Genomic DNA, 27,231 nt, shown 5'->3' on the forward strand with positions numbered 1-27,231 from the left:
AAGCAGAGTGTGGACACTGATTTAGGGGTGCTGTCCCCTCACCCGCCAGCAGCTACGCGGTGGGTTGGACACAACATACCTGCAGGTAAATCTTCTTCAGCCCGGGAATGCAGTCACCAATGCGGCCTGAAACCAAGCGCCCCAGCCCTGACATGGCCCCGAGGCAAACCAGGAGGATCCAGTCCTTCTTGGTTTCTTGAAATCGCTTCTCCACGTATTTCACCTAGGATGGAGGGAAGGACACAAGGACGTGAATCGAGTAAGTTAATCCCTCTCATATCCCGAGAAGGCACAAGGCTTCCCGCAGAGGGCTCATGGCTCTGGGGTGGTTGTGTGACCCCCACATCCGCACCACGCTGACCTGCACACGCCGCCTCCACCCGCCCCAGACCGTACAGCCCCCTCCTCTCCTGCTAGCGATGCCGGTCCTCAGGAGCTGCGACCGCCCTGCCCACCCTGGCACAGAGGGCAACAGTGGCATCAAAAAGCTGTCTCCTCCCACCGCTAGTCCTGTTTACAGGACGTGCCTGCAGCAGTTTCTTAGCTTCGCAGCTTTTGGTGGCTCTGTCCCTACTGCCTGCCTCCACCTCCCCACCTCCCCCGCGCTCGCACGGAGGAACCCTTCCACCCCGAGCCAAGGGACCTCCCTCCCCTTCCAGTCCCAGCCAAGGCTCTTACCAGGTTCATGTAAGGTACGAGATATCCCAGCACAGCAGTAGCAATCCCAAAGGCCCAAATCCGATAGGTCTTTCTCCGGAAAACCCTCAAGTTAAAGTACTTGCGCGTCTGGGACCAGCACTGCTGCCGCACGCTCCGGCTGCCCAGCTTGTCCTGCCCATCGTGCTGAGAGTCACAAGAAGGCGGCAGGATGGGCCGATAGGTCAGGGACAAGAATATCTGGATGAGCATTAAGGCACTGAGTACTTGGAACGTGTGCGCCAGCCCAATGGCCTTCCCAACCATCTTCAGGAAGAAGGGGAGCGGCACAGAGATGAGGCAGCTGCCACCGGCCACGATGCCGTTGGCCAAGCCAAGGCGGCGCTTGAAGTAGTGACCAAGGATGACCAGCGAGGGCTGGAAGGCAAAGGAGCTGCCGCAGCCAAAGAGGATCCCGTACGTGAAATAACGAACTTCCAGAGACCTAGTGGGGAAAAAACCACATTGAGGTGGTTACGTTACGCAGCGGTAAGGGAGCCTTCACCCCCATGGTCCTGCAAAACCTGGAGTCAAGAGCCAGGCCCCGCATACCACAGGTGCTACACAGACAGTCTGACCTTGAGGAGCTTATTCCCTAGCCAAAGCAAGGATTATCCTCATTTCACAGCTGGCACATTAAATCTTTGGGAAAATGAAGTCTAGTTGGGCAGTGCTTTCTGCATAGAGGAGATGCCCTCCTTGGGAAGTTGACCGAACTTGAATGGTTTCTAAATTACAGCAAGCAAGATTTTTCTAAGGTAGGCAGGGTGGGTTATTTTTAGCTAGAAATCCATTTTTTTCCCACTGAAAGGACTAACAGAAAACATTCTGCACCCAGTGTTTGAAAGCAGAAGGCACCAACCTTGCTGGTTATTAGGCACTTAGGAAGGAAACATTGCACTTCTGCCCAGGCTTCAGGCTGGTTAATTAAGTTGCTCTTCTTTAAGCTCCTCTGGGAGCTTCAATTAGACAGTTAATAGAACTCATTTGTACCTTACATTGGTGGCTGCACTCGAGGAGGGAGCAAAATGGCTGCTCTACAGAACAGGTGGAAAGTCCTGAGAGCCCTTGGAAGGAGCTGTTTCCCAACTGCCAGCCCAGTTTTCCCAATAGAAGCAGCTGAGAAAGGAGCCTAAAGTTAGGCGGTGTAAATAGCCCGTTGTGTTTCTCTCCAGATGAAGGATTTTTTTCTTCACCCCTGTGCAATGCATTCAGCTGCAAAAGTCTGCCACAAAACGCTGCATGGGAGGAGAGGGCGATGGGCAGCTCACCCGGCAAGTGATGCTGCACGAATAGGGTCCTTACTCCAACACACAGAAGGACTTGTGAAACAGTGAGTGCTGTTCACGAACAAGGAGACGGCAGCCCAGATCTAATGGAGCAGTTTGAAGTGGAGAAAACATTTACAAGCACATCATTTCTTCCATTACGCGCTCGTCTCTCTAGCTAGCCAAGCAGAAAGCAGAACGTGCTTGCTGTACCCAGTGGCTCAAAGACAAATGACTGTCATGAAAGGCAATTTCCAGCTACTCCAGAACGAAGCCACATCAGAGCCCCTCCGCAGGAGCCAGGCAAGCAGCTGGGCTGTGCAGCCTGTCTCCAGCCGCCCACGCACCAGCCCCAGCCATCTCAGCTGGGTCACACCAGCTTTGGTAGTGCCGCTAAGCTGATGTGGTGGATAAGTGGAGACAAATGCCGCGGTTCCCATCTGCTCCCTGTTGACGCTAAGACACCCCTGCATGAGACGGGGCTCCTTTTGGCCATGCTTTTTATCCAGGATTTCCCACCCTGCTCATTGGGAATCAGCCAAGCTGCTCTCCGGTGGGAAGGGTGGTATTGTCTCCCTCGGCTAGTGAGGTCTCGCATGGATAACGGTGTCTCCTGGGACGAGGAGGTTTCGCTCAGTGGCTGCCTCTCAGTTACAGCTCACCATGCAAACGGCCCTGGCTCAGCCCGGCTGGCAGAGGTTGGGGGATTTCTCTCTGTGGGAGAAACCAGGCAGAAATTGCAGCAGGGAAGGAGAGGCAGGTGAAAAGGGACTCAAATCCCACTACAGAACACTTAATGGTGCAGAAGAGGAGGGTTGGGGAGGCATTGGGGGGCATATGAAGACAGCCCTGCTGAACTGGCCATCACCTCCCACTCCTCATGCTAACATATCCCCCCTAAAACCGAGGGGAAGGTGAAGCGGGATTTCTCCCTTCTTAAGGGCGCATAAGAGCTGATTACGAGCACAGGGGACACCCAGTGCAAGACTGTGAAGAGAGGAAAAGCCGTCCCTCCACCCCATCCAGAAAACTTCACCCTTCCCCAGAGCTCTGCTCTTCAGTGGATTTTGTTTGTTCAGTGTTTTCCATACAAAACTCCCAATGTTTTGCGAGTAGGAGGCACTGAGCGCGAGCTGGGCGCTGGGGTCCTGCTGGGCAGGCTGAGCAGCTGGGGGCTTGGATCATCTCGGCACAGTGCTGGGACCACTTGGACGGCTCCGCTTGGACAAAGCAAACCACTTTTGGAGAATCGGGTGCGTGTAGCCCAGCCGGCACTGGGGGGGGTCACCTCCAGCTGCAGCTGGGGGAGTTGGCAAAGGGGACAAAAAAACAAGGCTTCTCCATTGTTCTGGGCGAGCAGGAGCCGCTAGCTCCAAATTTCAGGATTGGTCTTCTCCATCCAGATGGAGCAGTGCCAAAATCCCGCAGCCCCGCTGCTGCTCTTCCTCCGGCTCCAGCTCGGCTGTGCCGCAGGCAGCGTCCCTCGCTGCGGTCCAGCTGCGGAGGGGCTCTGTGCTCCCTTAAAGGCAGCCAAAGGAATGTGAACCGAGAGCGAGAAGGCAGCGAACGGGGATTTCAGCTCTGAAGCTCTCCTGGATAAAATATTCTTCTCTGCCTGTGCTGTTTGATTTTTTTTTTTTTAATTTTTTTTTGAGCCCAACATAACAAGCCACTGGCAGCGATGTGGTCCCCAGAGTTCTTTTCTTTTGCACAAACACTTTAGAAAAGGGGGGGTGGGGGGAAGTCCAAGCCTTGCTGATTAGAAGGAAAGCAAGATTACATGGGAAGCGCCTGCGAGCTCACTGCCAGGAGCCCGGGCACACTTTCCCTCAGGACCAACTGTACTTTCTCCGATAACTATTATCTTTTGAAATACAAAGGGGTGGCATCTGTGGAGGAAGGAGCAGAGGGTGGTTCCTTCCACGCCACTGCCTGTGCCGCAGACCAAGACGGCTTTAGCATCCCAAGTGCCCTGACTGCAATCTGCCCTAGTCCCTGGGGCTTTGCCAGGTGGTTCAGAAGCTGTGACCCCCTCCCTGCGTAACAGGGGGGGTCCTGCAGCTGGGGACTCGGGGACCCATCACACAGCACATATCCACAGGGAATCAGGGCTGGGGCAAGCATGAGGCTCTCGCTGATGGAGGTCAAAGGCAGCTGGCATCCCATTGCCCTGCGCAGGCAGGGTGGGCCGGGAGAAGCACAGCGCAAGCAAGTCGCCCTCCGGGAAACTGTGTACTTGGCTTTAAAAATCCCACTTCTTGAAGCATTTTAATTAAAACAATATTGATTTGAACTGAAATCCAACCCAAAGCTATGTTTTTATTCAGAAAAACTGGGGTAAATGATGCTTTGGAGTGTGTCTCCATATTGCCTTCGACACTCCACCTAACAAGTGCCGCATAAAGGACCACAGAGGTGACCTCTTTCTGTTCCCACAAAGATTTTTTGGGTTGGAAAGACTCTCATATCAAATCAGGTACACCTGTCATCCAAATACACATCGGCAAGCTTCTCCCAGCAGAAATTCATTGGCACAGGATCAGCTGTGGAAAACGAGGAGTAGCAATTGCCCCGCATGCTGCAAACACCCGAGCCGGCACGGGAAGAGCACAAACTGCTCCAAACCCCATCCGCATCCCTCTCCCCAGCTGCCCTGCATGGAAACTCCCTCTTGCTAGGTGTAACCCACCAAATATTATTTTAACATTAATTTACTTTCAGTACCAAATATGAAATTAGTTGCAAAGATCTGTTTTGTCCACAAGCATCTCTTTGGAGCTGCCTGCAAGGAGCGTGCCAACTTCTTGCTGCCTGTTTTAAAGATCAAATGAAGGACCTGAGGGCTGAAATCTCATAAAATAAAGTCCCTCACTCAGGTAAAATTCACTCTCTTGTTATGTAAGGACAAAAGAACAACTTGGTTCAACTTGGAGTGAAACAGGCTGAGCACACACGGGCTGCACGTGGGCTGTAGGGATGCCAGGAGATCTCTCCTCGGGATGGAAACCACCTGCTGTGCCCCAAAAGGCAGCAGCAATGTGTAGGGAGGGGGGTTGCAGGGAAAGTGAGGAAGAGGAGCTCGCTGAAGGGCTGGATGGCCTCTCTGCAGCCTTACTTGGTGAAGGAGCTGGAGAGAAGTCCAATGAAGGCGATGGCAGCTCCTGAGGCTGCCGTGGTCCTGCAGCCGATCCGGTCGGTGAAGATGCTGACGATGGGAGAGCAGAAAAAAATCATGCCCATGGCCAAGGAGCCGACCCATGCTAGGGAGAGAGAGAAGAAAGGCGATGGTCAGGGTGGGACATCAAACAGGGGCCAGGAAGGGAACAGTCAGGGACCAGCCCCAGCTTTGAAGGCAGTCTCGGCAGAGAGGCAGCCCCATCACACCCTTAATTAACAGCACAGCTCATAAGTAACACAGTTACCACCCATGCTGCCTGCCGGCGTCACGGATGGAGTGCGACCTGCAGCATCTCGCTGTTGGCCCGTGTGACAGCGGCACGGCCAGGTTTTCCCTTCATTCCCCTCCGCTGGCTTCACACGTGTGCTAGGGAAGCCGCCCAGCTTTCAACGCTTTTTTCCAACGGCCCTTGCTCTGCATGTAATGATGCCTCCACTGATGCCTCATCCACAGGGGACATCTCCACAGCCAAAAGCCTCCCGAGCTCCCCAGAGCCCTCTGCTCCCTGGCTTTGGCTATGAAGAGTTTCCTAATGTCACTTAGAGCTCTGCGTTTCCAGGTACCCCACTCACCCGTCACTGCTGCCCCCCGCCCAGAGCCAGGGCTGCCTCACCTCCCACTTGTCCCACATTCAGCGGGATTTCCCCTTGCAGCTGAGCTGATGGGAGACACGTGGGTTGGGCCAGGTTAGATTATCCCCCAGGCCCTGCCAGGAGATGCACAAGAAGGACCGTGATCTCATGTTTCCTCCCAACCCACCTCTGGAGAAAACCACGGTCTGTCTGTCCGTCAGTCTTTTTTCAGAAAATTTTATTATTCACAGATTATTTCACCCTGTCGTCTTCCCCTGCCCTCTACCTTCTCTCTTTAATGGTTTCTGTGCCTGGTTTTGGGAGGAAAGGCAGGCTTTCAAGAAAAGCAATGTGGTAAGGAAAAAAAATCTCAGTCTAACAGCTCTGAGGAGAAGCAAGAGGTCCCTCGGAGGGGCACGAGGCAGGGCAGGATGGATGGACAGACAAGGGGCCCCCAGCCCTACCCAGCACCCAAGCCGAGGGATCTCGTGGAGCATCTTCCAGCTCCAGGCACTGGCTCTAGGCTAGCAAGCATGATCTGCCCCACACAGACCCCAGGACATGTGCTTGGTTTTTTTATTCCTTTCTTAGGGCTGTTGGGATTTTTTTTGCACCCAAACCAAGTGCTCTGCAAACCCTTTTAGCACAGCCCCGCACAAAAACAACCTAAACTTCAAGAGCCATGAGATCTTCAGAAAATAGCCAGGTCCCTATTAAAAGCAAATCCTGGCTATATAACAGCCTCTCCAACCTCTGGCTTTCAAAATGGACCACACAAAGAAGCCCTCACTAGCTTGGGAAGAACTGACCCTTCCAAATTAATTATAAGTTTGCAAGGACCCAATTTACTCCAAAGTCTTCCTTAATAAATGCAGAGTGGAGCAAGAAAAAGAAAAGCAAGGGCTGCGCGGGAACGTCGTGGGACTCGCCAGGCTCTTGTCTCAACACCAGGCGAAATGCACAAGGGAGAGGGAGAGGACCCCCCTCTCCGGCTGATTTTCTTGGTTATAAACACAAGGCACAGTGTAATGAAAGTCCTTCTAATGGGATTAGGTGGCACAGCTCCAAAGAGCCGTCCAAAACAACTCCAAGAGGGGGTGAAGGGTGGGAGCAAAGCCAAGATGGGAAAGGCTCGTTAAATTGGATAATATACTTCCAGAAATGTTCCTTCTACTCCAGCCAAGGCAGTAAAACGTTAGATGGTCCCGTCATGTTTGAAGTTTGTTATTTTTGGAAATTACTTTAAGAAACGCGGAAATAAAAGCATAAAGCAAAGTATTAAATTTAAAGGGCCAGATTCAGATCTTAATAACCCGGAGATTTACATGCAAATAAGCAGTATCAATCTCTGGCCCCACAAATGCACACTCACCTGCAGAGATCAAAGCAAACCCAGGGCGAAAGGCTCAGCAATGGGCGCTTAAAAGCTCCTCCAGCTTTGGGTTTGTAAAAAGGAGATATCACTCAATTAAAATCGGTAAACACACACACACACACACACACACACACAAAAAAAAAAAAAAAAAAAAAAAAGTCCCGTGGCAAATTGCTCTACCTTAGAGAAAGGGCTTACCACAAGCAATGAATAAAAATAGGCTTGGGGAAGAACATCAAGTTAAAATTAGTAAGAACAATAGCCTCACTTCCAGAGCGGGGTTTTGTCTTCCCAGCGCTTCCCAGCGAAGCCCTGGGAAGCCAGGAGGGCTGGGCAAGCTCCAGCGCTGGAAGGAAACCTCGGCAAAATCTGGGGGCAGGAGCAAGCCGCCCCAGCCCCGGCTCCGGCCCCGCTGTGATCCACAGGGACACAGCCCCCCGCCAGCTGGTGACTCGCTTTGTCCCCGCCGTGTTGTCCCAGCGTGACGGCAGCTATCGCCGTCCACCTGAGTCAGGGCAAGGCTGGGGGGCAGCCGCGGCAGAAAACCACGAGTTGGGGAAAAAATGGGGCTCAGGTGAAGTGTAGCCCCAAACCCACCACTCTGGACACGGAGCCAGAGTGCCTGGAACCGCCCCAGGGGATGAAGGGTTTGGTTTTGGCAATCTGTGTAATGCAGTATTGAAGCTTCTCCTGGACTTTCCTTGATATGAAGGGCAGAGGCAGCCATTCCCCCCGTGGAAACCAGTCAGGGCTGAACCAGCTTGAGTCAGGGCTTCCCTTCGGCAGCTCCTCCGATGCTGGAGAAGTTGTGACTTGATTTAAAGCCCACAGGAAAAAAAAAAAAAAGAAAGAAAGAAAGAAAAAAAAGGGGAATCTTTGCTTCTGATTTCCACGGGGTTTGGATGAGATGGTTAATTCCTAGCCCGGCCACACCTCGCAACCCCATGTGGCTGATAACCTGGGCGAGATACTGAAGCACACAAAGACAAGCCCCCACAAGAGGCACGAAGCCTTATCAGCGGTGAGTGCGATCAAGCAGATCCTAAAAGAAACGATGGAGCGAATCCAGCTGAGGATGGGGTTGGAAGGAGCTCAAGAGCTGCGCAGAACTTGGACAGGAGTCGGGTTAAGACTTGATCGAGTCTCGAGGTGCCGTGAGTCCAACCACCCCCTGGGAGCACCCACTGAAGGGGGCGGGTTTGGAGCTGCCTGACTGGGTGCCATGGGGCGGCCAGGCTGGCGACAGCCAAGAGACATCCCCCCCCAAGGGATGCCTATGCAGAAACACCACACGCTTCAGAAATCACTTTTACAGTCAAAAAAAAAAAAAAAAAAAGGGCATTTAAAGTACTCTCCTTTTGCAAGGGGGAGTGAAGATGACTTCTGAGCTGGGGGCTGGCTATATTAGAGGTGGCTCAACACGTGCTGTCCCTCCCCGATAGCCGCCTCTCCGCTGACCCTGCTTGGCACTACGAGTTACACCAAAGCCAGCCACATCCATGCCACCCTGCTCCCACCCACAGCCCCTCCTGAGGGCAATAAAGCAGCAGCTGGAGCGCCATGACCCCCCAGGTGCACACCCCCTACTCCTCTCCGCTTTCTCCGGCAGCACCATAGGGGGCTGGGGGACAGCAGCAGCCCCAGCTGCCCCCTGAGCCCAGGCCACCTGCAGCCCTGGCTTCCTCCAGAGCTGATGGGACCTTCCTGGTGGTCCTGGAGATGCTCTGGGGTATGGGAAGAGCCCAGCATGGGGCTGGTGCCCCTTGGCTGGAGCACAGAGGTTGACCGAGGAGGGCATCCCACCAGCAGCCCTCCCACAGCATGATCACCCAGGGTAAAGCTCTGCAGATAGCTCCTTCCCACCTTGACTTAACCAAGATCGCCAAACTGTTGGCCTGTGGCAGAGCCAAAGCAATCTGGCCTCAACACGGACAGGGGAATGCCATGGCTGAAGACCTCCAAGGGTAACAGTGGTGCAGGAGATGTGGGTAACATGGCCAAGCCAAGCCTTCCTCCCCAGCACCACTCATTCTGGGCTCAAGACAGAGTAAAAACTGAGGAGGTGACCCATTTGCTCACCAGCCAAGCATCATCAAGCTGTGCCCACAGTGGAGCAGCTCTGGGACTGCGTGTGCCTTAGCCACCAGGTCCTCCTCCTACCAGTGAGTGACAATGCTGCTGGGGACCCTGTGGCAGAGGAGGACTGGCACATGTGGGTCAGGACCTCAACAGGGCTGGCGATGCCGAGGGGCCAGGGAGGGCTGTGAGCACCATGGCCACGTGTTCATGGCAGCAAGAGCGGGGCAGGGACCCCGGGGTTGGTCCAGGTGGGTCCCATGCACCAGACACCAGGTCAGCTTTCTTTTGAGCAAGGCCATCCCAAAAGGATGAAAAGCTCCTTCCTTGACGATATCTTCCTGAGCAGAAAAAGATTTCTGAGAGCAGAGCAAGGTGGGCGCAGGAAGGTGAGAAACAACAACACGGGAAAACATCACTGCTCCGAGACGCAGATCCAAACCCCCGTGGTATTTAGCTCATTGTTCCAAAAAACATCATTAAAAAACCCGTACTGCGTCGCACTTGTGGCCAAGCCTATTTGTTCCTTTAAAAATTAATCTCCAGGGAGAAAGAAGGAAGGGACGTCGCTCTCAGCTGTGCTTCCCCGCTGACCCAAATACCCTGGACTGGAGGGATCAAGGGCCAGGAGGTGACCTCAGATCCGCCGCTGGAGGAAGTGTCTTCCCTCGCTTCCCGCGGCTTCTCCTGCTCGCACCGCGCGGCTGGGACCGGGTGGCCGCTGGAGGGGACGGGGACATGCTGCAGAGGGTCACCTGCCCCAGGCACTCAGCACCGCTCAGAAAGATGGGGCAGCCAAAGGTGATCCACCTCCCGCTCCCCAGCTGCACCACTCCTCCAAGAAATAAGTGATTTCTGGACTCGTGTTTTTGGGCGTCAGGGAAGCCCCACTAGCATGGCAAACCTTGTCACACATCTTCCAAGCCCTTCCCAGCACCCCCCGACTCCCTTTTCGGGTGGCCTGGGAGCCCAAGGAACCTGGTGGCCCTGCCCACGCAGACACTGTGGGGAAGCGGACGGCTGCAGCCCCCGCCCCGCGGAGCTAATGTGTGCCGCCCACGGCACATCTGCAGCGAAAATGAAGCAGCTGTTTTATCTTCAGCTCTTACAAAGCTATTTGCGTCATCCTCTTGCTCGCTCAAAGTAAAGCCTGAAACACCCCCAACGGCTTGGCCCCATGTGCTCAACACCCCCTGCAGACCGAGCCCATGCCGGGGAGGGTTGGTCAAGGCTTCAATAAAGGCAGACACAAAGTCACATCTGAGGAGGCCACCACGATGCACGGCAGGAAAGGAAATAAAGCTAAAGAGCAGCAAAGCAAAGCTGAGGAGCAGCAAAGCGAAGCTGGGGAGAAGCCAGGCTCCTCTGGATGAGAGGTGGTGGTGGGGCGGTGCGGTGGCAGCCACCGTGCATCACGTGCAGCTAAAAGCCAGATAAACTCATTAATTGTATAGCAAGTCCTGCTTGGTACCATACCCTAAAGCTTCAGAACAAAGTCCTCCTTTATCAGGTTTGACTGACGTCTCCCCCCTCCCTTTTTTTGAAAACAATTCCACAACAGCCTGAAAATTGGAATAAATGGAATTATTCAAGGCCAGGTCTGACTTAAGACCCTTTCAGTGCCCCGTTCTTGGCAGTATTAGGATGGACTAAGGAAAAATGTGAATGTCGTAGGAGAAGTGGCAGCTACTGTCGTCACAGCATGGTCCCATGACCATGGATAACGCAACAGCTTCTCAGTGACCAGACCCAGCAAGCATCCATGCAGTCTGTGCCTTAAAGGACTTTTAAAAAATCAGTTTTTAACTGGTTCAGGAGCACAGCAGGCTGGGAATGTATTTCGCTTTTTAAAAAAACACCACATCTCTCCTGATCGGACTTCTCTGCCTTCCCTCGCTCTCAAGGACGCAGGGGACTTTTAAGAGATGATGCCCAGGCCACCTCCTGTAACCACTAAGTGACAGATACCAGCTTATGTGAGAGAAAAGTCCCAATATTAGCTGCCCTGCGGCCACATTAAGTAGAGATGGAGACAAATCTGTGGTTTTACTTGGCAAGCAGCAGGCACAAGAGTGTTTGCCTGAGGTTCATGCGCGGAACATCTCGGAGAAACTCAGCCTCAGATGCATTTTGCATCGTTTCATTCCAAAACCATAAAATCCGACCCTGGTTAGAGCAAAATGGCGTTCAAGCTCGTGTCTGAGCCGCAGCACGTCCTCCCCATCCACAGCCCAGTTCCCGCTCGGCCTCTGAGGCTCCAGAGCAGGTCCAGAAATGCAAATTCTTGTGAAACCCATCCAAAAGCAACAAGGCAGCATGTGCTCTGCAGCTGAAACCCACCATGTGCCCAGCCTGGAGTTTTCTTCCCAGAGCTCCCCTCAGCAGGCTGGGAAGGTTTTTCTTCTCTGCGTCGCCTTCTGGCATACAATTTTTGCGAGATGATTCACCTACCGCACACTAAAGTTACTCAACAAATAGGAGCTACAGTTGCAACAACTTCATCCCAACATGGGCGCCCATCCACCATGTCCCATCCAAGTGTCTTTCCATGATCTACATCCTTCAGGAGGCTGGGGACCTTGTCACCCCAATCCCTCCTGAGGCTGGCTGACTCCAAGTGATGCTGGATCAGACCAAGCCTGCCCATGTCCCAGCTCCCTGGGTGAGAAGCCCAGGGCTGCACGCCCTGAGGGAAGCTCTTGGGGTTCAACTGTTATTGGCTAAAACCAGTGCCCTCAAGCAGCTCCTGCCCAAATGAACTGGCAGAGTCTCTTTAGTACTGGGGGGAAAAAAAGCACATCCCGGGGCCAAGCATCCCCCCCTTCCATCACACTGTCAACCTCACCAGCCCCTGGCTGTGTTTTAATCCACCAATTTTATGAAAAACAGAAAAGTTTCATTTTAATTGGTGAAAATTCCCTCCTCCCACCTGCGGAGCGCCAATCTGTAATTAGCCTTTCATGTAAAATGATGTTTATTCCTGACGGAGTTTATCTTGGCACAAACACGCGCTCAGAAATGTGCACACATTTGAAGACTCAAACCCTGCATTTAATTCTCTATCTGCTTGTTAATCCTCATTGTTCCCAAGCCCCTTTTCAAAACACACCCACAGGGAGAAGAAAGTATTTTTATACATATATATATATAAAAAAGCCACCTTCCAGCATCAGGAAGACCAGCAGCGAGCGCAGCACTGCAGGCACCAGCCTGGGGTCCAGCTGCCCCACAGCTCCCAGCACTCACTCGAACGTGCGATGCCAAACCCAGGCCTTCCTCCTGATTTTTTCCATGTTTCCTTTTTTTTAATATATTTTTTCTCCCTACCTGTGATGCCCCTCGGATGTCACCCCTGCAATGCAGCGTGACACCCGAAGGACAGGAGTGCCCATGATTATCTGGCAGCTCAGCAGCGGGAGGGTGGGGGAAACACACTGGGGAAACCACCAGCAGTCCCCAGTCCCATTTTGGAGACCCTACCCTCGGCGAGGCAAGCAGATGGGGGCCAGACCCCAAGTGTCTGGCCTTATTTTCCTGGGCTTATTTTGGAGCAATTTGGGATTTACACACTCCTGGCGTGCAATGGCCACATCTCCAAGCATAGCAGCTCAGGGCTGGACCGGCATCTCCCAGGGATGTCCCAGCTGGGACTGGGTGACCAAAGCTGACCAGGTCTTTCCCCAGTCCAGCCCCAACAGCAGCACAGTGCCCCTCATCGGAGTGAGTGGTGAGAGCGAGGGCTCCCGAGCGGCTGCTCCAGGTTGCCCCTCTCTGGGTGACCACATTGCTTCCAAGAGGGCAACAAACACAGTATCTACCTTACAAAGTGAAAGGGAGAGCAAAAGGTCAAGGTCTGGGTGAGGGTCAGGGTCAGGGTCAAGGTCAGGATCAGGATTAGGGGTTGGGTCTAGGTCAGTGTTAGGATTTGGGTGAGGCTCAGGGTTATGGTGAGGGTCAGGGGGCCTGGCTCTCCCCAGCCCAGTGCGCCCTGGAGGGTTGGGGGTTCCATGTGCTGGCTCCTCACCCTGTGTTCTTGAGGAAACAGTTCCCATTGCCGAAGCCAGGTGGGTCCTGGAGCCAACAGCAATGATTAACTCCAGTGGGACCCTGTGGGTCAGCCATGATCCCAGCCACTGGCTGCTGCACGTCTGAAATTTTAAGCCTTTGAAAAAAAACATGACCTGACCAAACTTCACTGGGCTTTGGCTATAATTAACCTCCTCCAGTCACTTGTACAAGCTTGGGAACAGCTCAGCACTCACACCTTGCCATGGCCATCCTCCTCTCCTCAACAGGGCAGTGAGGCCACCCTTCCCCTGCCCTCAGCCCAAAAATGTGTCATCTCCTCCAAATCCCCACCACAACCACTTCTGGTAACTGGTAGACTCATACTGGTAACCAGTTCCTGCAGCCCATAGACAACTGGGAGGACAGTGCATCTGGGAGACAGGGGTTGTGGAGGTTCAGGAATTCACCCGACTGCTTTATCTTCCTTTGGAGACCACCAGCCCCAAGAGACCGCTCCACAAGACATGTCGACCACCCAAGGCAAAAACATGTTTGCAAACAGGGCAGGGAGGATGCAAGTGGGTGGGCACCTGCGAGGGCATGACCAAAGTGAGGGGCAGCCTGCCAGCCCTTCCAAGCCTGCTACTGGCGCCAGGGCTGGGCCGGCTGCACTGGGGCACAGGGCCAGCCAGCACCAGCCACCACTTCCCAGCCTGGGACCCAGATAAGTGCTGCCACTTTTGGGGGGACCCCTGAAACCCCAAAAGGGCAGGAGGGCAACTCTGGGGGCACCTCACCCCCTGCCCCATGCTTACCTGGGCTCCAGCACCCTGCCAGCCATCCCATGCACGTGGCTGTTATGGCATTTCCCCAGCTCAGGGCAGCTCGGCTGGCTCTGTGGTACCCTGCCGGGATGCAGAGCTCATGGCTCCTGGCCAGCGCGTGGCACAGCAGACAGCAAAGCAGCGCCGCAGCACGCAGGCTGGGCTGAGGGGACAATGCCAACAGGGCCCTTTATGCCAAGGTCAGTGGTTCATCTCCCGGCCAGGCACGGCATCCGTGTGCATCCCTACGGGTGCCTACACCCAGCGCAAACCCTGCTGGCATCGCATCTCCATCTACCTGGTGACATTATACCCAAGACATGGCTGCAGGACCCCAGAAACTCCCAATGTGCCCAGGTGAAAGCACTTGAGGCATCCCAACCCCTTGATGCCTCAGAGAGAAGGTGGGACAGCCCTCAGCCCCTGACAGAAGGCAGGTTGGGTACCGCTCCCCAAACGCGGCTGGTGGCCCAAGACTGCTCCATCCCTTGTGAAATCACCGGGCACTGTCTGTCTCCTCTCCCCCCGCCAGCAAACCCCGCCTGGGCTGTGTTTGGGAACCCTCCGCCTTCTGCGGGGAGGCTGGGGTGAGAAAGGATGCTTTTTTCCAAGCTGTAAGAGACAGAAAAGCTTCCCTCTTTGCCAAATTTCTCCTGAGCCATCTTCTGTTTCCCATTAATGGCAAGAAGAAACCCTCCGGCCCGGGTCCATGCTCCTCCCTCCGCAAATCCCACAGGCACTTGTCAACATCCCAGTAAAAAGAGAAGAATTAAACCCACCCAACCTGGCTGGCTGTGACACAGGGACCCACAGAGCGAGGACTGGCGGTGGGTGGAAAACAACCCCCCTGCTCTGCTCTTACATCTCCCCCCCAGAAACTTTTCAACTCCAGTTGCTGGCAGGAGCCAGGCTGATCCCAGCTGAATTCCTTCCACTTACCAGCAAATAAATAGCAGTTAAATGGAAGGAGAGAGAAAAACACCCTTTTTTCAAGAGAAAACAAAGAGGCTGGGAAAAATAAAAGGGGGCAAAATGTTGGGCTGGTCACAGGCTCATGGAGATTTCTCCACCCCACCCCAAGTTGGGTGCTTGACAGCCTTCCGTTCCAGTTAATTAAGGGATACTCCAGCGAAAAACACTTCCAGCCCTTTACCAGCCCTGACCATTAAGGGGAGAGCCACAGCGTGCCTGAGACCAAACCCGGGAACCCTGGCCACAGTGTCTCACCTGGCCCAGGCACTTAAACCACCACGTTTCAGACAAATAGGTGCCATTGCAGAGCATCTATGGTCTCCTCCCAGCCTTGGCAGACTTCTGCCCAGCCTTTTCTCCAAACTCTCCAGTGATGGGCATCTCCGACCCTCCCCTAGACCAGAGCTGATCTTCTTGCACTCCAGGGACTTCTCCCAGCCAACACCTTCCTTGCTGCAAAATTCCAAAGCATCACTTTGCAACCTGTCCCTCGCTGGACAGAGGGAATAGCTTTATGACCTTTTTTTGCAACTTTTCAGGGAGCTGAAGGCAGTGATGCACCTTCCCACCTCTAGCAGGAATGACCCCAGCCCAGGCTTCAGCACTGCACATCATCCCCCCACCTCCCCGCCACATCTCCCAGGCGGCCCAACACTTTCCCAGTGTGTGGTGCTCAGTGCAGACACCTTCCCACATCCCCCTTGGGGACCGATTAATAATTAATTGTCCCCTCCCCTCCTCTCCAGTGCAATACAGCGCCTGGCTCTTGTCACATTGCACCCCAAGCCTGTATAGGCAGCTCCCCAAAACACCCAGCTCAGGGGAGCCCTGCGGGGAGGGACGGCTCCTGCCACCCTCAGTGGCTGCATCACCCCAGCCCCATGTTGGGGTGTCCTCACCACCGCCCACAGCCACTCGCTATCTTGTGAACCTTGAAGGCTGTTTGATGCTTTGGAAAGCAGCGGGGAGCAGAGCTGTGCCCTGGCTGGGCGCATGTGCTGTGGGGAGCAGGGCAGGGACCTGCCAGCAGCCTTCCTCTGGGGGGATGGGAATGGGGATGGGGATGGCGTGGGAAGAGTCAAATCTCCCAAGCACCCATTGGCCAAGGCTGGGGCACCCCGAGGATGAGTGAGGTTGGAAGAAAGCATCCCCCATGTTTCTCCCAGTGGCAGCCACGTGCACCACTGGCACTGCTGTCTCTGCCCCGCCATGGTGCTGCATGGCAGCATCCTCCCTTCAGCCACCCCCCAGCCTCTAACCATCCCCCAGAACCCCCCAGGCTCCAGGGGATAAAAATGCTGTGGCAACCTCAGCCTGAGCCCCCCTGGGGCAAGCACCCCAAAAGGCAGAGCGCTGGGGAGGTAGCGATGCCTCCCCTCCGGCACCCGAGCAGAGCCGCCCACCCAAATATTACCAAAATATTTCAGTTATGTTACCTATTTGCTTACACCCAACAAGGCCCCAGTTTCCCTGAAGACACAAGTCCGCCCAATACCAGACTCTGCACAGGGCTAGAAGTATGAAAGGGAAAATCTAGGCAGCAGCAGCGGCTGCTGCGGGTGCTTTCCGAAGGGAGGCCCCTCTCCAGGCTGTGCCAGTCAACAATGAAGTTGTTTTGCCTCGAGCTCTGTTCACAAAGGAGATAACACCTCCCTGCTATGGCCTCTTCACCTGGGCTCTCCCACTACACCACCCCGAAGCTCAGCCCCAGCCCCAACCCCCCCATCAGTGCAAGGGACAGCACAAGGTGATGACTGACCACAGTGGGGGATCCACTGGGGAGTCTCCTCTGTTGAGCACATATCTTCAAAAATCAAAATAAACAAAGAAAAGCTGTTTGGAAGCAGGTTGAGCAGAGCTCTTGAGCGGGCACGCAGCCACGGCAGCATCTCGGGCTGCCCCAGCCACGTCTAGGTGGCCAGAGGGCTCCGTGGTGGAAGAGCTGGGCTCTTCTCCTGGTGGCCATCAGGCAATTACTTCTTCCTCCAGTGCCAGAGAGTTTCCCCTGGGATACTGACACCTTGGGATAGTGCTCCTGAAGCCTACCGGTGGGGGAAAAAAAGTCCCAAAAGGACACAAGACTTGCGTATCGTCATTAAACCAAACATTCAGAGGCCACAAGAGGGGTAAAATATCCATGTGATTTCAATCTCTTGGAGCTTCCTTACCTTAAAGCACACATTTCAGAACAACTGGATATCTCGGGAAAATAGACTATGCTGTAATTAAGCAAATCCGATAGCTAAAGGAAACTAAAGAACAGTGCTATTCTATTTTATTTAATCCCCACCCCCCCAAACAAGAAACAGGTTATACCCCTTTGCCAATGGGCTGTTACTTTTGGCTGACCTGCTCTCATTTGAAAGTTTTTCAGACACTGGGTGGCTTTGGCAGCTGCCCCGCGGTGCGGGAAGGGCCAGCCCTGCCCTTTGATGCTCCAGGCGGGAGGAGAAAAGCCACGGAGGCGGCATCGGGGTTTCCTGCGCAGGATGGTACCCAGCCCCGCATCTCCCATCAGCATCCCAGCCCCCAGCCCTCCAGCTCCTGCCAATACACCTTGAATGGGGATCCATAATACACATACACACACATATATACCTACATGTGCATATATATACACGCCTGTGTGCATCTGTGTATACACACACATATACATATATATTAAAAAAGCAACCCCTGAGGGCTTTAGCCCACACGAGGGCTGCGGGCAGAGCCACGCCGAGCCTTCCTCACAGCCGCGCAATGTTTAACGAGGCCGAGGGGAACTGGGGACAGCCCGTACCATACAAAGTGCCTCGGCAGCAAAGTGTTTTGAAGCCCAGTAAAACATTAATATGCTTCCCCGGACAAATGCCTTCCTTTTTGCTGCATCAAGGGCTTTGCAATCAGAATAAATAACAGGGCAGGTTAATGATGGTTTCTATCGGTTACAGGGTAAGTTTGGGTTCTCCTGCAATTCAGATCTAAAAGCCATACATCCTGCCCCCGCGGCCAGGGAGCCTCCTCTTACTCTCCATGGAAATACTGCATTTTGGGATAGGGGCAGGAATCAAAATTACTGTTTCCACAGGTGCCAGTTGTGGGATTTCTGTAGGTAACACGCTGCAGTCCCCAGGCTGTTTTCAAGCGTCTGAGCTCCAGTTTCTCCCATGAAACCCATCCTTGCCCAGGGGCAAAGGGAAAAGCAGGGGCCAAGCAGTTCCAGTGGCATAGAGCTGAAGCTGCCCAGGATTTGGGGATAAGGAGGGATGTGAGGGACCACAGACAGCCCTGGGATGCAAAGCCCCGAGCACAGGGTGGATCTAACCCCACCACTTGCCCCAGCACCAGACCGTGGAAGTCTGCTGGAGGACACCAGCCATCAGCTGCTCTGTGACAGCACTGGGGACGGTCCCTTTGCGGAAGCACCATCAGATTGCTCAGTCTCTGCAATGACCCCAACACGGGGCTCTCCCTTCCAAAGCCTGGCTTGGCTGCAACGAGCTGGTACACGCACATGGCAGTGGCAAAGTGGCTGGGCAGAGCGGGGCAGAGGTGTCGAGTGCCACCACGGGGCCAAGTGTCTGTGCCATGGGCCAGCAATGACGGGAAGAGCGGTGACACTGGGGTAAATCTGCACCATGGGGCTGAGCAGAGGCAGCCTGCAGCTCGCTGCTGCCTGCACATCCCTTCCCCAGGTCCCTGCCCTGGGCAGGAAGGGTTCCCAAATCCCAACTGCTACAGCCAAAGTCACAGCAAGATGTCAAGCCCTTTCTGTTGGCCAAGGACCAACTCTGAGCTGTGGCTGCCTTGGAACTGGAACGGTAAATGCAGCCGAGCTGTGCTCCCCAGCTGCAGCTCAGCAGCAATCACAGGCACCCTGAAGCCGATATTTCCCCCCCAGAAAAAGATCTGTGCTGTGGCACTGGCCAAGGAGAGATGCACTAGGACAGCAGAAGGCACGGGATGCAGATCCCTGTTGGCATGCACGACTGGGTTCGACCTGGCCATGAAGCTTCAGTGTGTCGAGGAACCGGGAGGGGCACAGAGGTGTAAGGGAATGGGGTGATGAAGAAGCCAGACCCCCGTCAGCTGGGGTTTGGGGTCTCCCACACTGCTGCCAGTCCTGCCGGGCACTGAGGCAGCGGCTGCGGGCTGGGGATCACGCGGCATTTGCAGAGCCAGGGAGAGGCTTGCTTCTGTCTCCATTGCTAATGAGACTAATACCAGCTGCTTCTCGCTTAACCAGTCTGACCATCGGGCTGAGCCAAAACTGATTCATTCATAAGAAAATGGAAAAGGAGATTGACTCGTCACCAGCCCTGACTAATGGGGAAACCAGCCAACAACCTGCTGCTTGCACACCAGCCCCGGCATCCTGCTTTGTCTGCTCTTCATCATCCTCCCGAATTCAAATGCTCAGACAAAGCCTGAGCTTTGCCCCGGCACAGCTGTGTGATAAAAGAAAGAGCTATCTGCTGCAAAAAGTGTCGGCGTGTGGCCAGGGGGCCAACATCACCCAGCAATGCCTGATATTTTGCAACAGCTAATTCCTGCTTTGGAAGCAGAAGAAACATTAAAACCCTCAAAGACGTTGCTTTTTGTGCTGCTCTGCCTGGCATCATCCTCCCAACAGCTTTTTGGTTTGGTGTTATTTTCCTCCATGCCTCTTTACCCTGCAATAAAAGTCTAAGCGATCGCCTTCACTGGGCAGAAAAACTCTCCACCACCCTGCTGTAAAAAATGCTTTCTGCTTTTTTTCTGTGGCCTGTTTTGCTTGATGAGGCTAGTGGGGCACAAATGGGGTCTGGGGGGACTGAAAACGGGGTGACTGGGAAACCTGGGCTCAGAGGGATGCTGCCCCAAGGGAGGGAAACAGGCTCTGAAATCCAGACGGGCTAATCTTATCTCGGCGTGTAGCTTGGGATGGGCGAGCGAGGGTTAACAGCCAGTAGCAGAGGTCAAATCAGGACCTGAAGTACCTCCACTCCGGGCTGTTTGGTTCAGGCTTTGGTTGATGAACTGAAGCAGGGCAGAGTTTAACAGCTTAAAAAAAAATAATAAAAAAAATTGCCATGATTTCTTAGCTTTGGGCAACATATTTGATTTTACATGGATCTCCCCTAACAAAGGCCCTCTCCCAAAATGAAGATTGCAAGGGCCAGGCTCTCCCAGCTGAAAGGCTGTGGCTCCATCCCTTGTCCCCAGACATCCTGAGGTTTTATCACCCCACCCTGCAGATGTCAGGGCAAACATGGCAAAATTTCAGTCCTTAGCAAGAAACTCACCCTACACCAATATGGATCTAGAAAATCCCCATTTTCAGGGAGAAAATCTCCAGCCAGGCCAGTCTGGGCAGGGAAACGCCTCAAATCCCGATGCCAGCAGCATGTAGCCGCTTTGATGGCCACAGGGTTCTGTGGGGACAGTGGAACACCAGGACCCTGCAGGTCAGAGACAAGCAGAGCTCCAGGTATCAGGGCCGATACCTCGCTCACCTCTCCCACACCAGCCGCAGCAAGCTGGGCAAGATGGATATTGCCAATATGAATGTTGCCAAATATGAAATTTTCCTTTGCCCATCTCAGTGCAGGGGCACTGGTAGATCATTTCATGCATGACACCGAGAGCACAAAAGCCTTGTTCAAGGGCTTTTTTGGATGCACACCCCGCTCTCCCTCCCCAGGACACCCAGCCACCCAGCATCAGCCCGATGCCCACGTGCAGCGGCAAGCATCCACCCTGCAACTGCCAAGCAGGGCAGGAAAAACCTGCAAGGGATGGAAAACACATGCCCAAGGTGCAAAAGAAAAGCCATCCAGAAAGCGGTCGACAACATCCCTGCGAGTCCTCCCCCTTTCCCCTCACAGGCTGGTTTCTCACCAACTGTGGGCAAGCTTCCCTGGCACCGGGGCGGTCGGTATGGCTTTTATTTGAAGTTGAATTTCCCCGCAGGCAGGGGCCGCGGTGGGGTAAGGGCAAGAGGAGCCCTGTGAAGACCTCACAACTCCAGCAGCGCCAAGGCCCCACTGAGTTTATTTTGAAAAAAGAAAAGAAAAAAAACCAAGAACCCAACACCACTGATATTCATCCCTTGGCAACGTCCTATCTCAATAACACTCTGGTATTATTATACTCTCCAATTAAGTGATAAACTGTAATTGCCTTATCTGATGGGGTTAGGCAGGGAAGGGAGGCAGGAGCTGGCCTCTGCACCCCCATCCCAGGTTGGGTTTACGGGGCAGACAGCATCATGCCAGGCATTTTAAAGCCACCGTGTACAAAAGCATCTTCTTGCTTGGCAGACAGACGGGCAGAGAGGACCCCTTGGCAGCACCAGCTTCCTCACCCCGAAGCTGGGTCAGCAGCATCACCCTCATGCCTGCGCACCAGTCCCATCCCCGCAGACACAGGTGGCATCCCAGGAAGGCACTGGAGGCATCTGCCAGCTTCCAACCAGGAGACAGCCAGCTCTGGCCAGCATGGAAGCCCATAGGAAAAAAGGAGCAGCTTTTAACCCACTCTGCCTGCAGGAAGGTAGAAGCAGACAGTTGAGGGACCAAAGTGCAAAACTACGTCATCAGCTGCTCCCCAGCCCTCCCACATCCCTGCTTCAGCATCCCGGGGAGCACCCTGCGGCCGTGCAGCTGGGAGAGCCTGCCGGCAGCCTGGGCACTGGAGAGCAGCCCTTCGGTATGGGATGTGGCACGCTGAGCTGTACCAGCCAGCTCGGGGCACTGGTTTTAGAGGACTTGACCCTTGTTCCCCAGCCCGCTGGCTCAGCGTGCCGAACAAAGCCGCACCCAGCAGTCCTCAGGCCATAATAAGTCCAGCTTGGTATTTTCATGGAATCAATTTAGGTTGGAAAAGACCTTTAAGATCAGCAAGTCCAACCATTAACCCAGCACTGCCAAGGCCACCACTAAACCCCAGGTGCCACATCTACACGTCTTTTAAATCCCTCCAGGGATGGTGACTCCACCACATCCCTGGGCTCCTGTCCCAGTGCTGGACAACCCTTTTGGTCAAGAAATTTTCCCTAATACCCAGCATAAACTTCCCCTGGCACAACTTGAGGCCATCTTCTCTTGCTCCATATTCGTCACCTCTGAAAGAGCTCGCTGGGCTATGGCATCCTTTCCAACAAGATCAGCCCTGATTTAATTTCCTTTTTTAAGTTTGGTGTCCCCTCAATCCTGATTCTTGCCATTTTTTCAAGCTTTTTCATATTTTACCTCAGCGCCACTCCTGACCTGCGAGTTTTCAGCACAGCGCTATTCACCAGCCTTAGGAAAGGAACATGAAGCCCTCCAAAATCCCCCCCGCACGACCACCTCCCAGCTATGCCCCAATCTGCCGGACCAGAGAAGCCGCCCGCTCCCTGCGCTCCCACCCCAGCCCAGAGGCCACGGTGAGGGGTGCCCATGTCCCCCTCCCAGGGCGAGCAGGCTCCCGCCGGGGGCAGCCACAAGAAAGGCCGATGCAAATCGCATCGTTAGCATTCTTTCCGTTTTAATAACCCAAGGTGTTACCAGCAACAGTGTTACTGATTTTTATCTCCGCAGCGCCTTTTAAGAGCTCCAATTTGTTTTTCTTGGAGATCTCATTTTGTTTTATTAAAGCTGACACCGAAGAGGGAAAGGAGACATTCTGGGCCCAGAACAAAAATATCCCGTTTAAATACCCCGTATTATTTTCTTGGAAACGCTTCTCCTTTGACTTTAATTAAGCTCTCCCCGGGCTCGCGAGCTTGGCGTGCTTGGCTTTCAGGCGAGTTTAATCCCAGACAAGCTCCCCCCACCCCCAGTGCTCCCCGCTTCCATTGCTTACACAAACCTTAAGAAATAAGCTGGGTTTTTTGCTAAAATACATGGATTAATAGCTGGCCTGCCATCAAGAACATCCTGACGTTGCCTCTTCGTCATCGGCTGGTCACAGAGTAAGCACATGGCCTCAGCTGCCCTGCTCGCTTCACTGACAGACCCAAAAAGCAGCTTTCCTCTCTTTATTTTTTTTTTTTCTTTTCTGCTGTTGCAATGCTGGGTATGGAATGGGGAGATCCCTCACTAGCACCTGACCATGCTCCAGAGCCACCCCGGCTATCAGAAGGTGCAAGCTTGCCCACAAACCTGGCTCCAGCAGCCACGGTGCTGCTGCTGAACCTTGTGCAACTGCACCGGGTGCTGCCGTAATATCAATAATTACCCCCCCCCCCCATGGTAGAAGCACTTTAGGATGATTGCAAAGTTAAACACTCCAAAAGTTGGGAAATCCCAGGAAGGAGCTTGTCTGGGCATCATCTGGTGCATACCCATTATGTAATTACCGTCAATCTTTAATCACAGATGATTTTTTTTCCACCAGACCCGATTCAGACAGTGCACAGGAGGCACAACCCTCACTTGAGGAGCTGCCATTAGATTTGATTTCCACCTCGGCGGGCTCCAGCTTTATTAAGCGAGCTCCCACTGCTTCACGCGGGGTTTGTACAAACCCTCCGGCCGAAACGCCTGATTCCTTGGCAAGCACCAACACCCGCTCACGCAACATCCCCCCAAGAGGGAAGGATTTCATCTCCCTTTTACGCACAGGATCTGCAGGCGTACAGATTAAGGCCAAGAGCTGCAAACAAAAGCTTTGTTTTGGTGCCTGACGCAAGATGGCCAAGAAAGGGGCTTTTGGGGATGCCGCTGGGCAAGGCTGGGGGGGCTGCGTGCCCCAGGGGTCCCTGTCCCAGCTGGTCCCTGGGGACAGGGTAACGGGTGGGTGCTCAAAGCAGGTTCCTTTGCTGCAGGCACTGCGGGAGGGTTGTTTCTCCTCCCTGAGGAGGGCCCGGCTGTGTGCCTGGGGCGAACCCCAACAAGTCAGCCCATGCAGCGAGCACCCATGCCGCTCCAGCAGCACACGGAGCTTCCCACCCCGGCAAGGCCAGCTGCCAGCCCTGCTCCTGCTCTGCACCAGGGACAGCAAGCGAAAAACCATCACCAGGCAGCTAAATCCAAACCCAGAGCCAAAAAATGCCCCAAAGATGGGGAGAAACAGGGTCCGGTGAGCTTGCCTCCTCCACCATCGGGTTTTGCAGAGCAGATGCTCCCAAAGCCACACTTCCAGCACTGGCAGCCCCAAAATACCATCTCCATCTCGTACTGAGGTGCCTGCACAGGGACACGGCGCCGGGATCTTGTGCTACAGCGGTGTGGTACCATGCTCCCCTGCCTATGCCCTGTGGGATGCAGGGACGAAGGGACAGGATACCTCCAGGCTGGAGTTCCCCTGGGGTGTGCAGAGCCAAGGGATGATGGGGCTGAGCTTGCCAGCATGCCACCTCTGTCCTCTTGCCAGTGCCAGCGAGTCCAGGAGGTGGCTCGGAGCACCTGGAGCTGCTCCTCACACGGAGGGCAGTGGGTGGCACGGCACAGCTGCCAGGCATGACCAAGATTGAGTCCCAGCGAAGCAACTGCCACCGGCATGGGGCTGCGACCTGGCAGCTACTCCTGAGGGCTTTTCCCCATGCTTCACCCTGCTCTGTCTCTCAAGGGATGTGCTAGGGGTGGGGGCTCTTGCATCAGGTAATTTTTTAGGGTTCTACAAATAAAAGGGCAAGAGGGGAAAAAAAAGCCTGAAAATGTGTTAATGCAACCCAGGGCTGTGCCATCCTCCACACCACAGCTGCATCCCTGCCCCGCCGGCTCTGCTCGACAGAGGATGAGGCAGGGGCAGGAGCTTTGCTGCCTGCGGTCAGTGCCACCAGCAGGCAGCGGTGCAGACAGCGGTACAGGCAGCAGTGCAGGCAGTGGTGCAGGCAGTGGTGCAGGCAGGGTGCTGCAGGCAGCCCCGCATCCTGCCTGCGCCGGCAGCTGGCAGGACCTGTTGTACAAGGTGCCTGGGAGAGACTGGAATGGCTCACGCCTGCGAGCGTGTTGCAGCAATTCCCAGCACACGTCATGTGGGTTTTGCAACCGCCCCAACTGTCTCGGGGTGGATGAACGGAAAGAGCCCGGAGTGAACCGAGCTCCCCAGTGCCCACGGCAGGTACGGGCAACGCCCCGGTGCGGGAGCTGGGCTGGGCCCCCGGGTGATGCCCAGCCTGGCACACACCTCTCCACCGGGCATTCTTCCACAGGGATGAATGCCAACAGGCAGCATCTCCTTCCCTTGCAACAGGGAATAATCAATCCTTCAAGAAGAGGAAGGCAAACCCCAGCAAATCCCTGCCGGAACGGGTGCAGCAGCATTTCTGCATGTGTGTCATATTGGCGTATGGGGGGTACCCAGTTCTCCCACCCCTCATTGCCAGAGCAGGTATGGCAATGCCGTGGACACACGGGCTCGTGGTTGCGGAAAGCTGGAAAAAGCAATTCCCCAGGAAACCACTGGCTGCAAGGGTGGGTGCATGGCCACTGTTCTGGTTGGGAAGTGCTGGCATCCTCCTCCATGCTCTGCCCGCCTTGTAGGGAACCCCTGAGGGGTCATCATCCCAAAAAAAGTGAGCAGGGGAGGCTAAGGTATTTGGTGACATGCCAGAAAATTCCCTACAGCACCTGGACGCCGGCCAAAAGTGGGAAAAACCCCAATTACGGAGCCAGGGTGAAGCCTCAGCTGTTTCCAACAAGGGGCGGGGGGGCTGTTTTGGGAGCTCACGTGGAGGGGGGGGTGAGAGCAAGCGCCCATGGCACTGAGCCAAGCACCACTGAGGTTCCCATCAGCCTGCGCATCGCTTCACCCAGTTGTACTGTCACTCCACGGCTGGCACGCGCGCCACGCTGCTTTGGCAGAGGTCCCAAGGAGTCACCAGGATAAAAAAGCAAAAGGTTACCCAGGCCCTATATTGAGACAGTGCTGACTGATCCGAATGGCCCCAGTCACAGCGGCTACCAGTGCCACCATCCCACTGGGATTAGCTCCCTGTCAGCAGGGCAGGAGCAGACCTTGTTTACCATCACCCATGCCCCCAGCGGGAATCGCACTGCAGGATACAAAACCAGCCTTGGGATGGTGGAAAACCCGATTATTCCTCCTTCCCCAAACAGTCCTACAAACCCTACAGGGAATCTGTCAGCCCTGGCTCCGCATCCACCAGCCTGGTGGTCTCCATCACACCACCAGACTCTTGGGAAGATGGCTTCTCCCACCACTCGCCTGGTACACGGTGGGATGGGGTGCCCAACGGCTGGGGTGCCCGACGGTGCCGCCCCACAAGCTGGATGTGCCCTGTGAATGGATGTGTCTGTAACATGTGGGATAAGGAGGGAGGGAGCCAGCGGAGCTGCCCCGGGGACAGGAGACAGGTGACAACGCCTGCATGAGCTATGTGCAGCCGGCCCAACGGGCACTGCCAGCAAGGTCAGCGGTGCCTCCCGGCTACGGGGTTTCACCCAACCTGATGGGTCAGGTCTATTTTAAGATGCTGGACGTCAACCGCCCCAGCTGATGATCAGCTTCCAGCTGCTGATGGTTTTTAAGGGGATTAAAGGGTGACTTGTCAAACTCCTGGATTTCCCCCCAAAAGGGAAAATGAAACTGCTCCTTTGTTGCTAATCCCCCCAGCCCTGCGGCGCTGCACCACACTGTGTCTCACCCCAAGCTTCCGCATCCATCCCGGCTCTGCACACTGCAGCATCCACCCCCTTTGCCCTCCAATCCCTCCTCCTCCTCCCAGTCTCAACAATGGAGCTGAAACCCAGCACCTCAGTTTAAACTACGAGCAAATCCCCGCAAGGTGGGGTGGTTTTGTTTGGTTTCTTGTAACTGAAAGGACGAAAAAAATAAAATAAAAACCCAAACCAAGGGCACAACCCCATGCACCACTTCTTCATATACTGCAGCAAGATCACGGGAGATACCACCACTTGAGGATGATGGCCACCGAGAAATACAACCGAGACTGGAGCATCTCCTTGGCTGGCTGGTAGAGGACACTTGAAGATAAATTAAAAACCACTAAAATGTCAAGCGTGCTGGTTGAGAGGGCCCCTGCAGTCTTTAAAAACAAGACCCTCCCTTAGAAACAGCACGCCGGCCTCCTAATAACCTTAATCACTCCTGACAGCCCCAAGAACCAGGTTTAACAACACGGCTGTGTTTTGTTTGCTTTTCAGGCTGCTTTATCTCACACAGCACCTTGCACTCAGTTCAAGCGACAAAAACCCAGTTCCTCAGAAATTTGCCCCTGTTTCCGTGCAATCACAAGCTCCAGCTCCAAACAAGGCAGAAGCTGAGCTGGGAAAGCCCAGCACTGGCACACTGGCACACTGGCATCCCACTGCATGACACTCCCAGTAAA

The 27,231-nt window shown here is 54.5% G+C and overlaps 1 protein-coding gene across 1 annotated transcript in view; it reads right to left on the reverse strand.

Annotated features, from left to right (window-relative positions):
• SLC16A2 (solute carrier family 16 member 2) overlaps window positions 1–27,231 on the reverse strand; it is a 34,953-nt gene that overhangs the window by 2,758 nt on the left and 4,964 nt on the right. Inside the window, exons 2-4 of the mRNA XM_080365417.1 lie at window positions 5,080–5,224; window positions 679–1,141; window positions 80–223 (exon numbers count right to left, since the gene is read on the reverse strand). Coding sequence (XP_080221543.1) covers window positions 80–223; window positions 679–1,141; window positions 5,080–5,224 — 752 coding nt within the window. The remainder of the gene's footprint in view (window positions 1–79; window positions 224–678; window positions 1,142–5,079; window positions 5,225–27,231) is intronic.

This window comes from Falco punctatus (assembly GCF_963210335.1).
Source record: "Falco punctatus genome assembly, chromosome: 15".
NCBI classification, from domain to species: Eukaryota; Metazoa; Chordata; class Aves; order Falconiformes; family Falconidae; genus Falco; species Falco punctatus.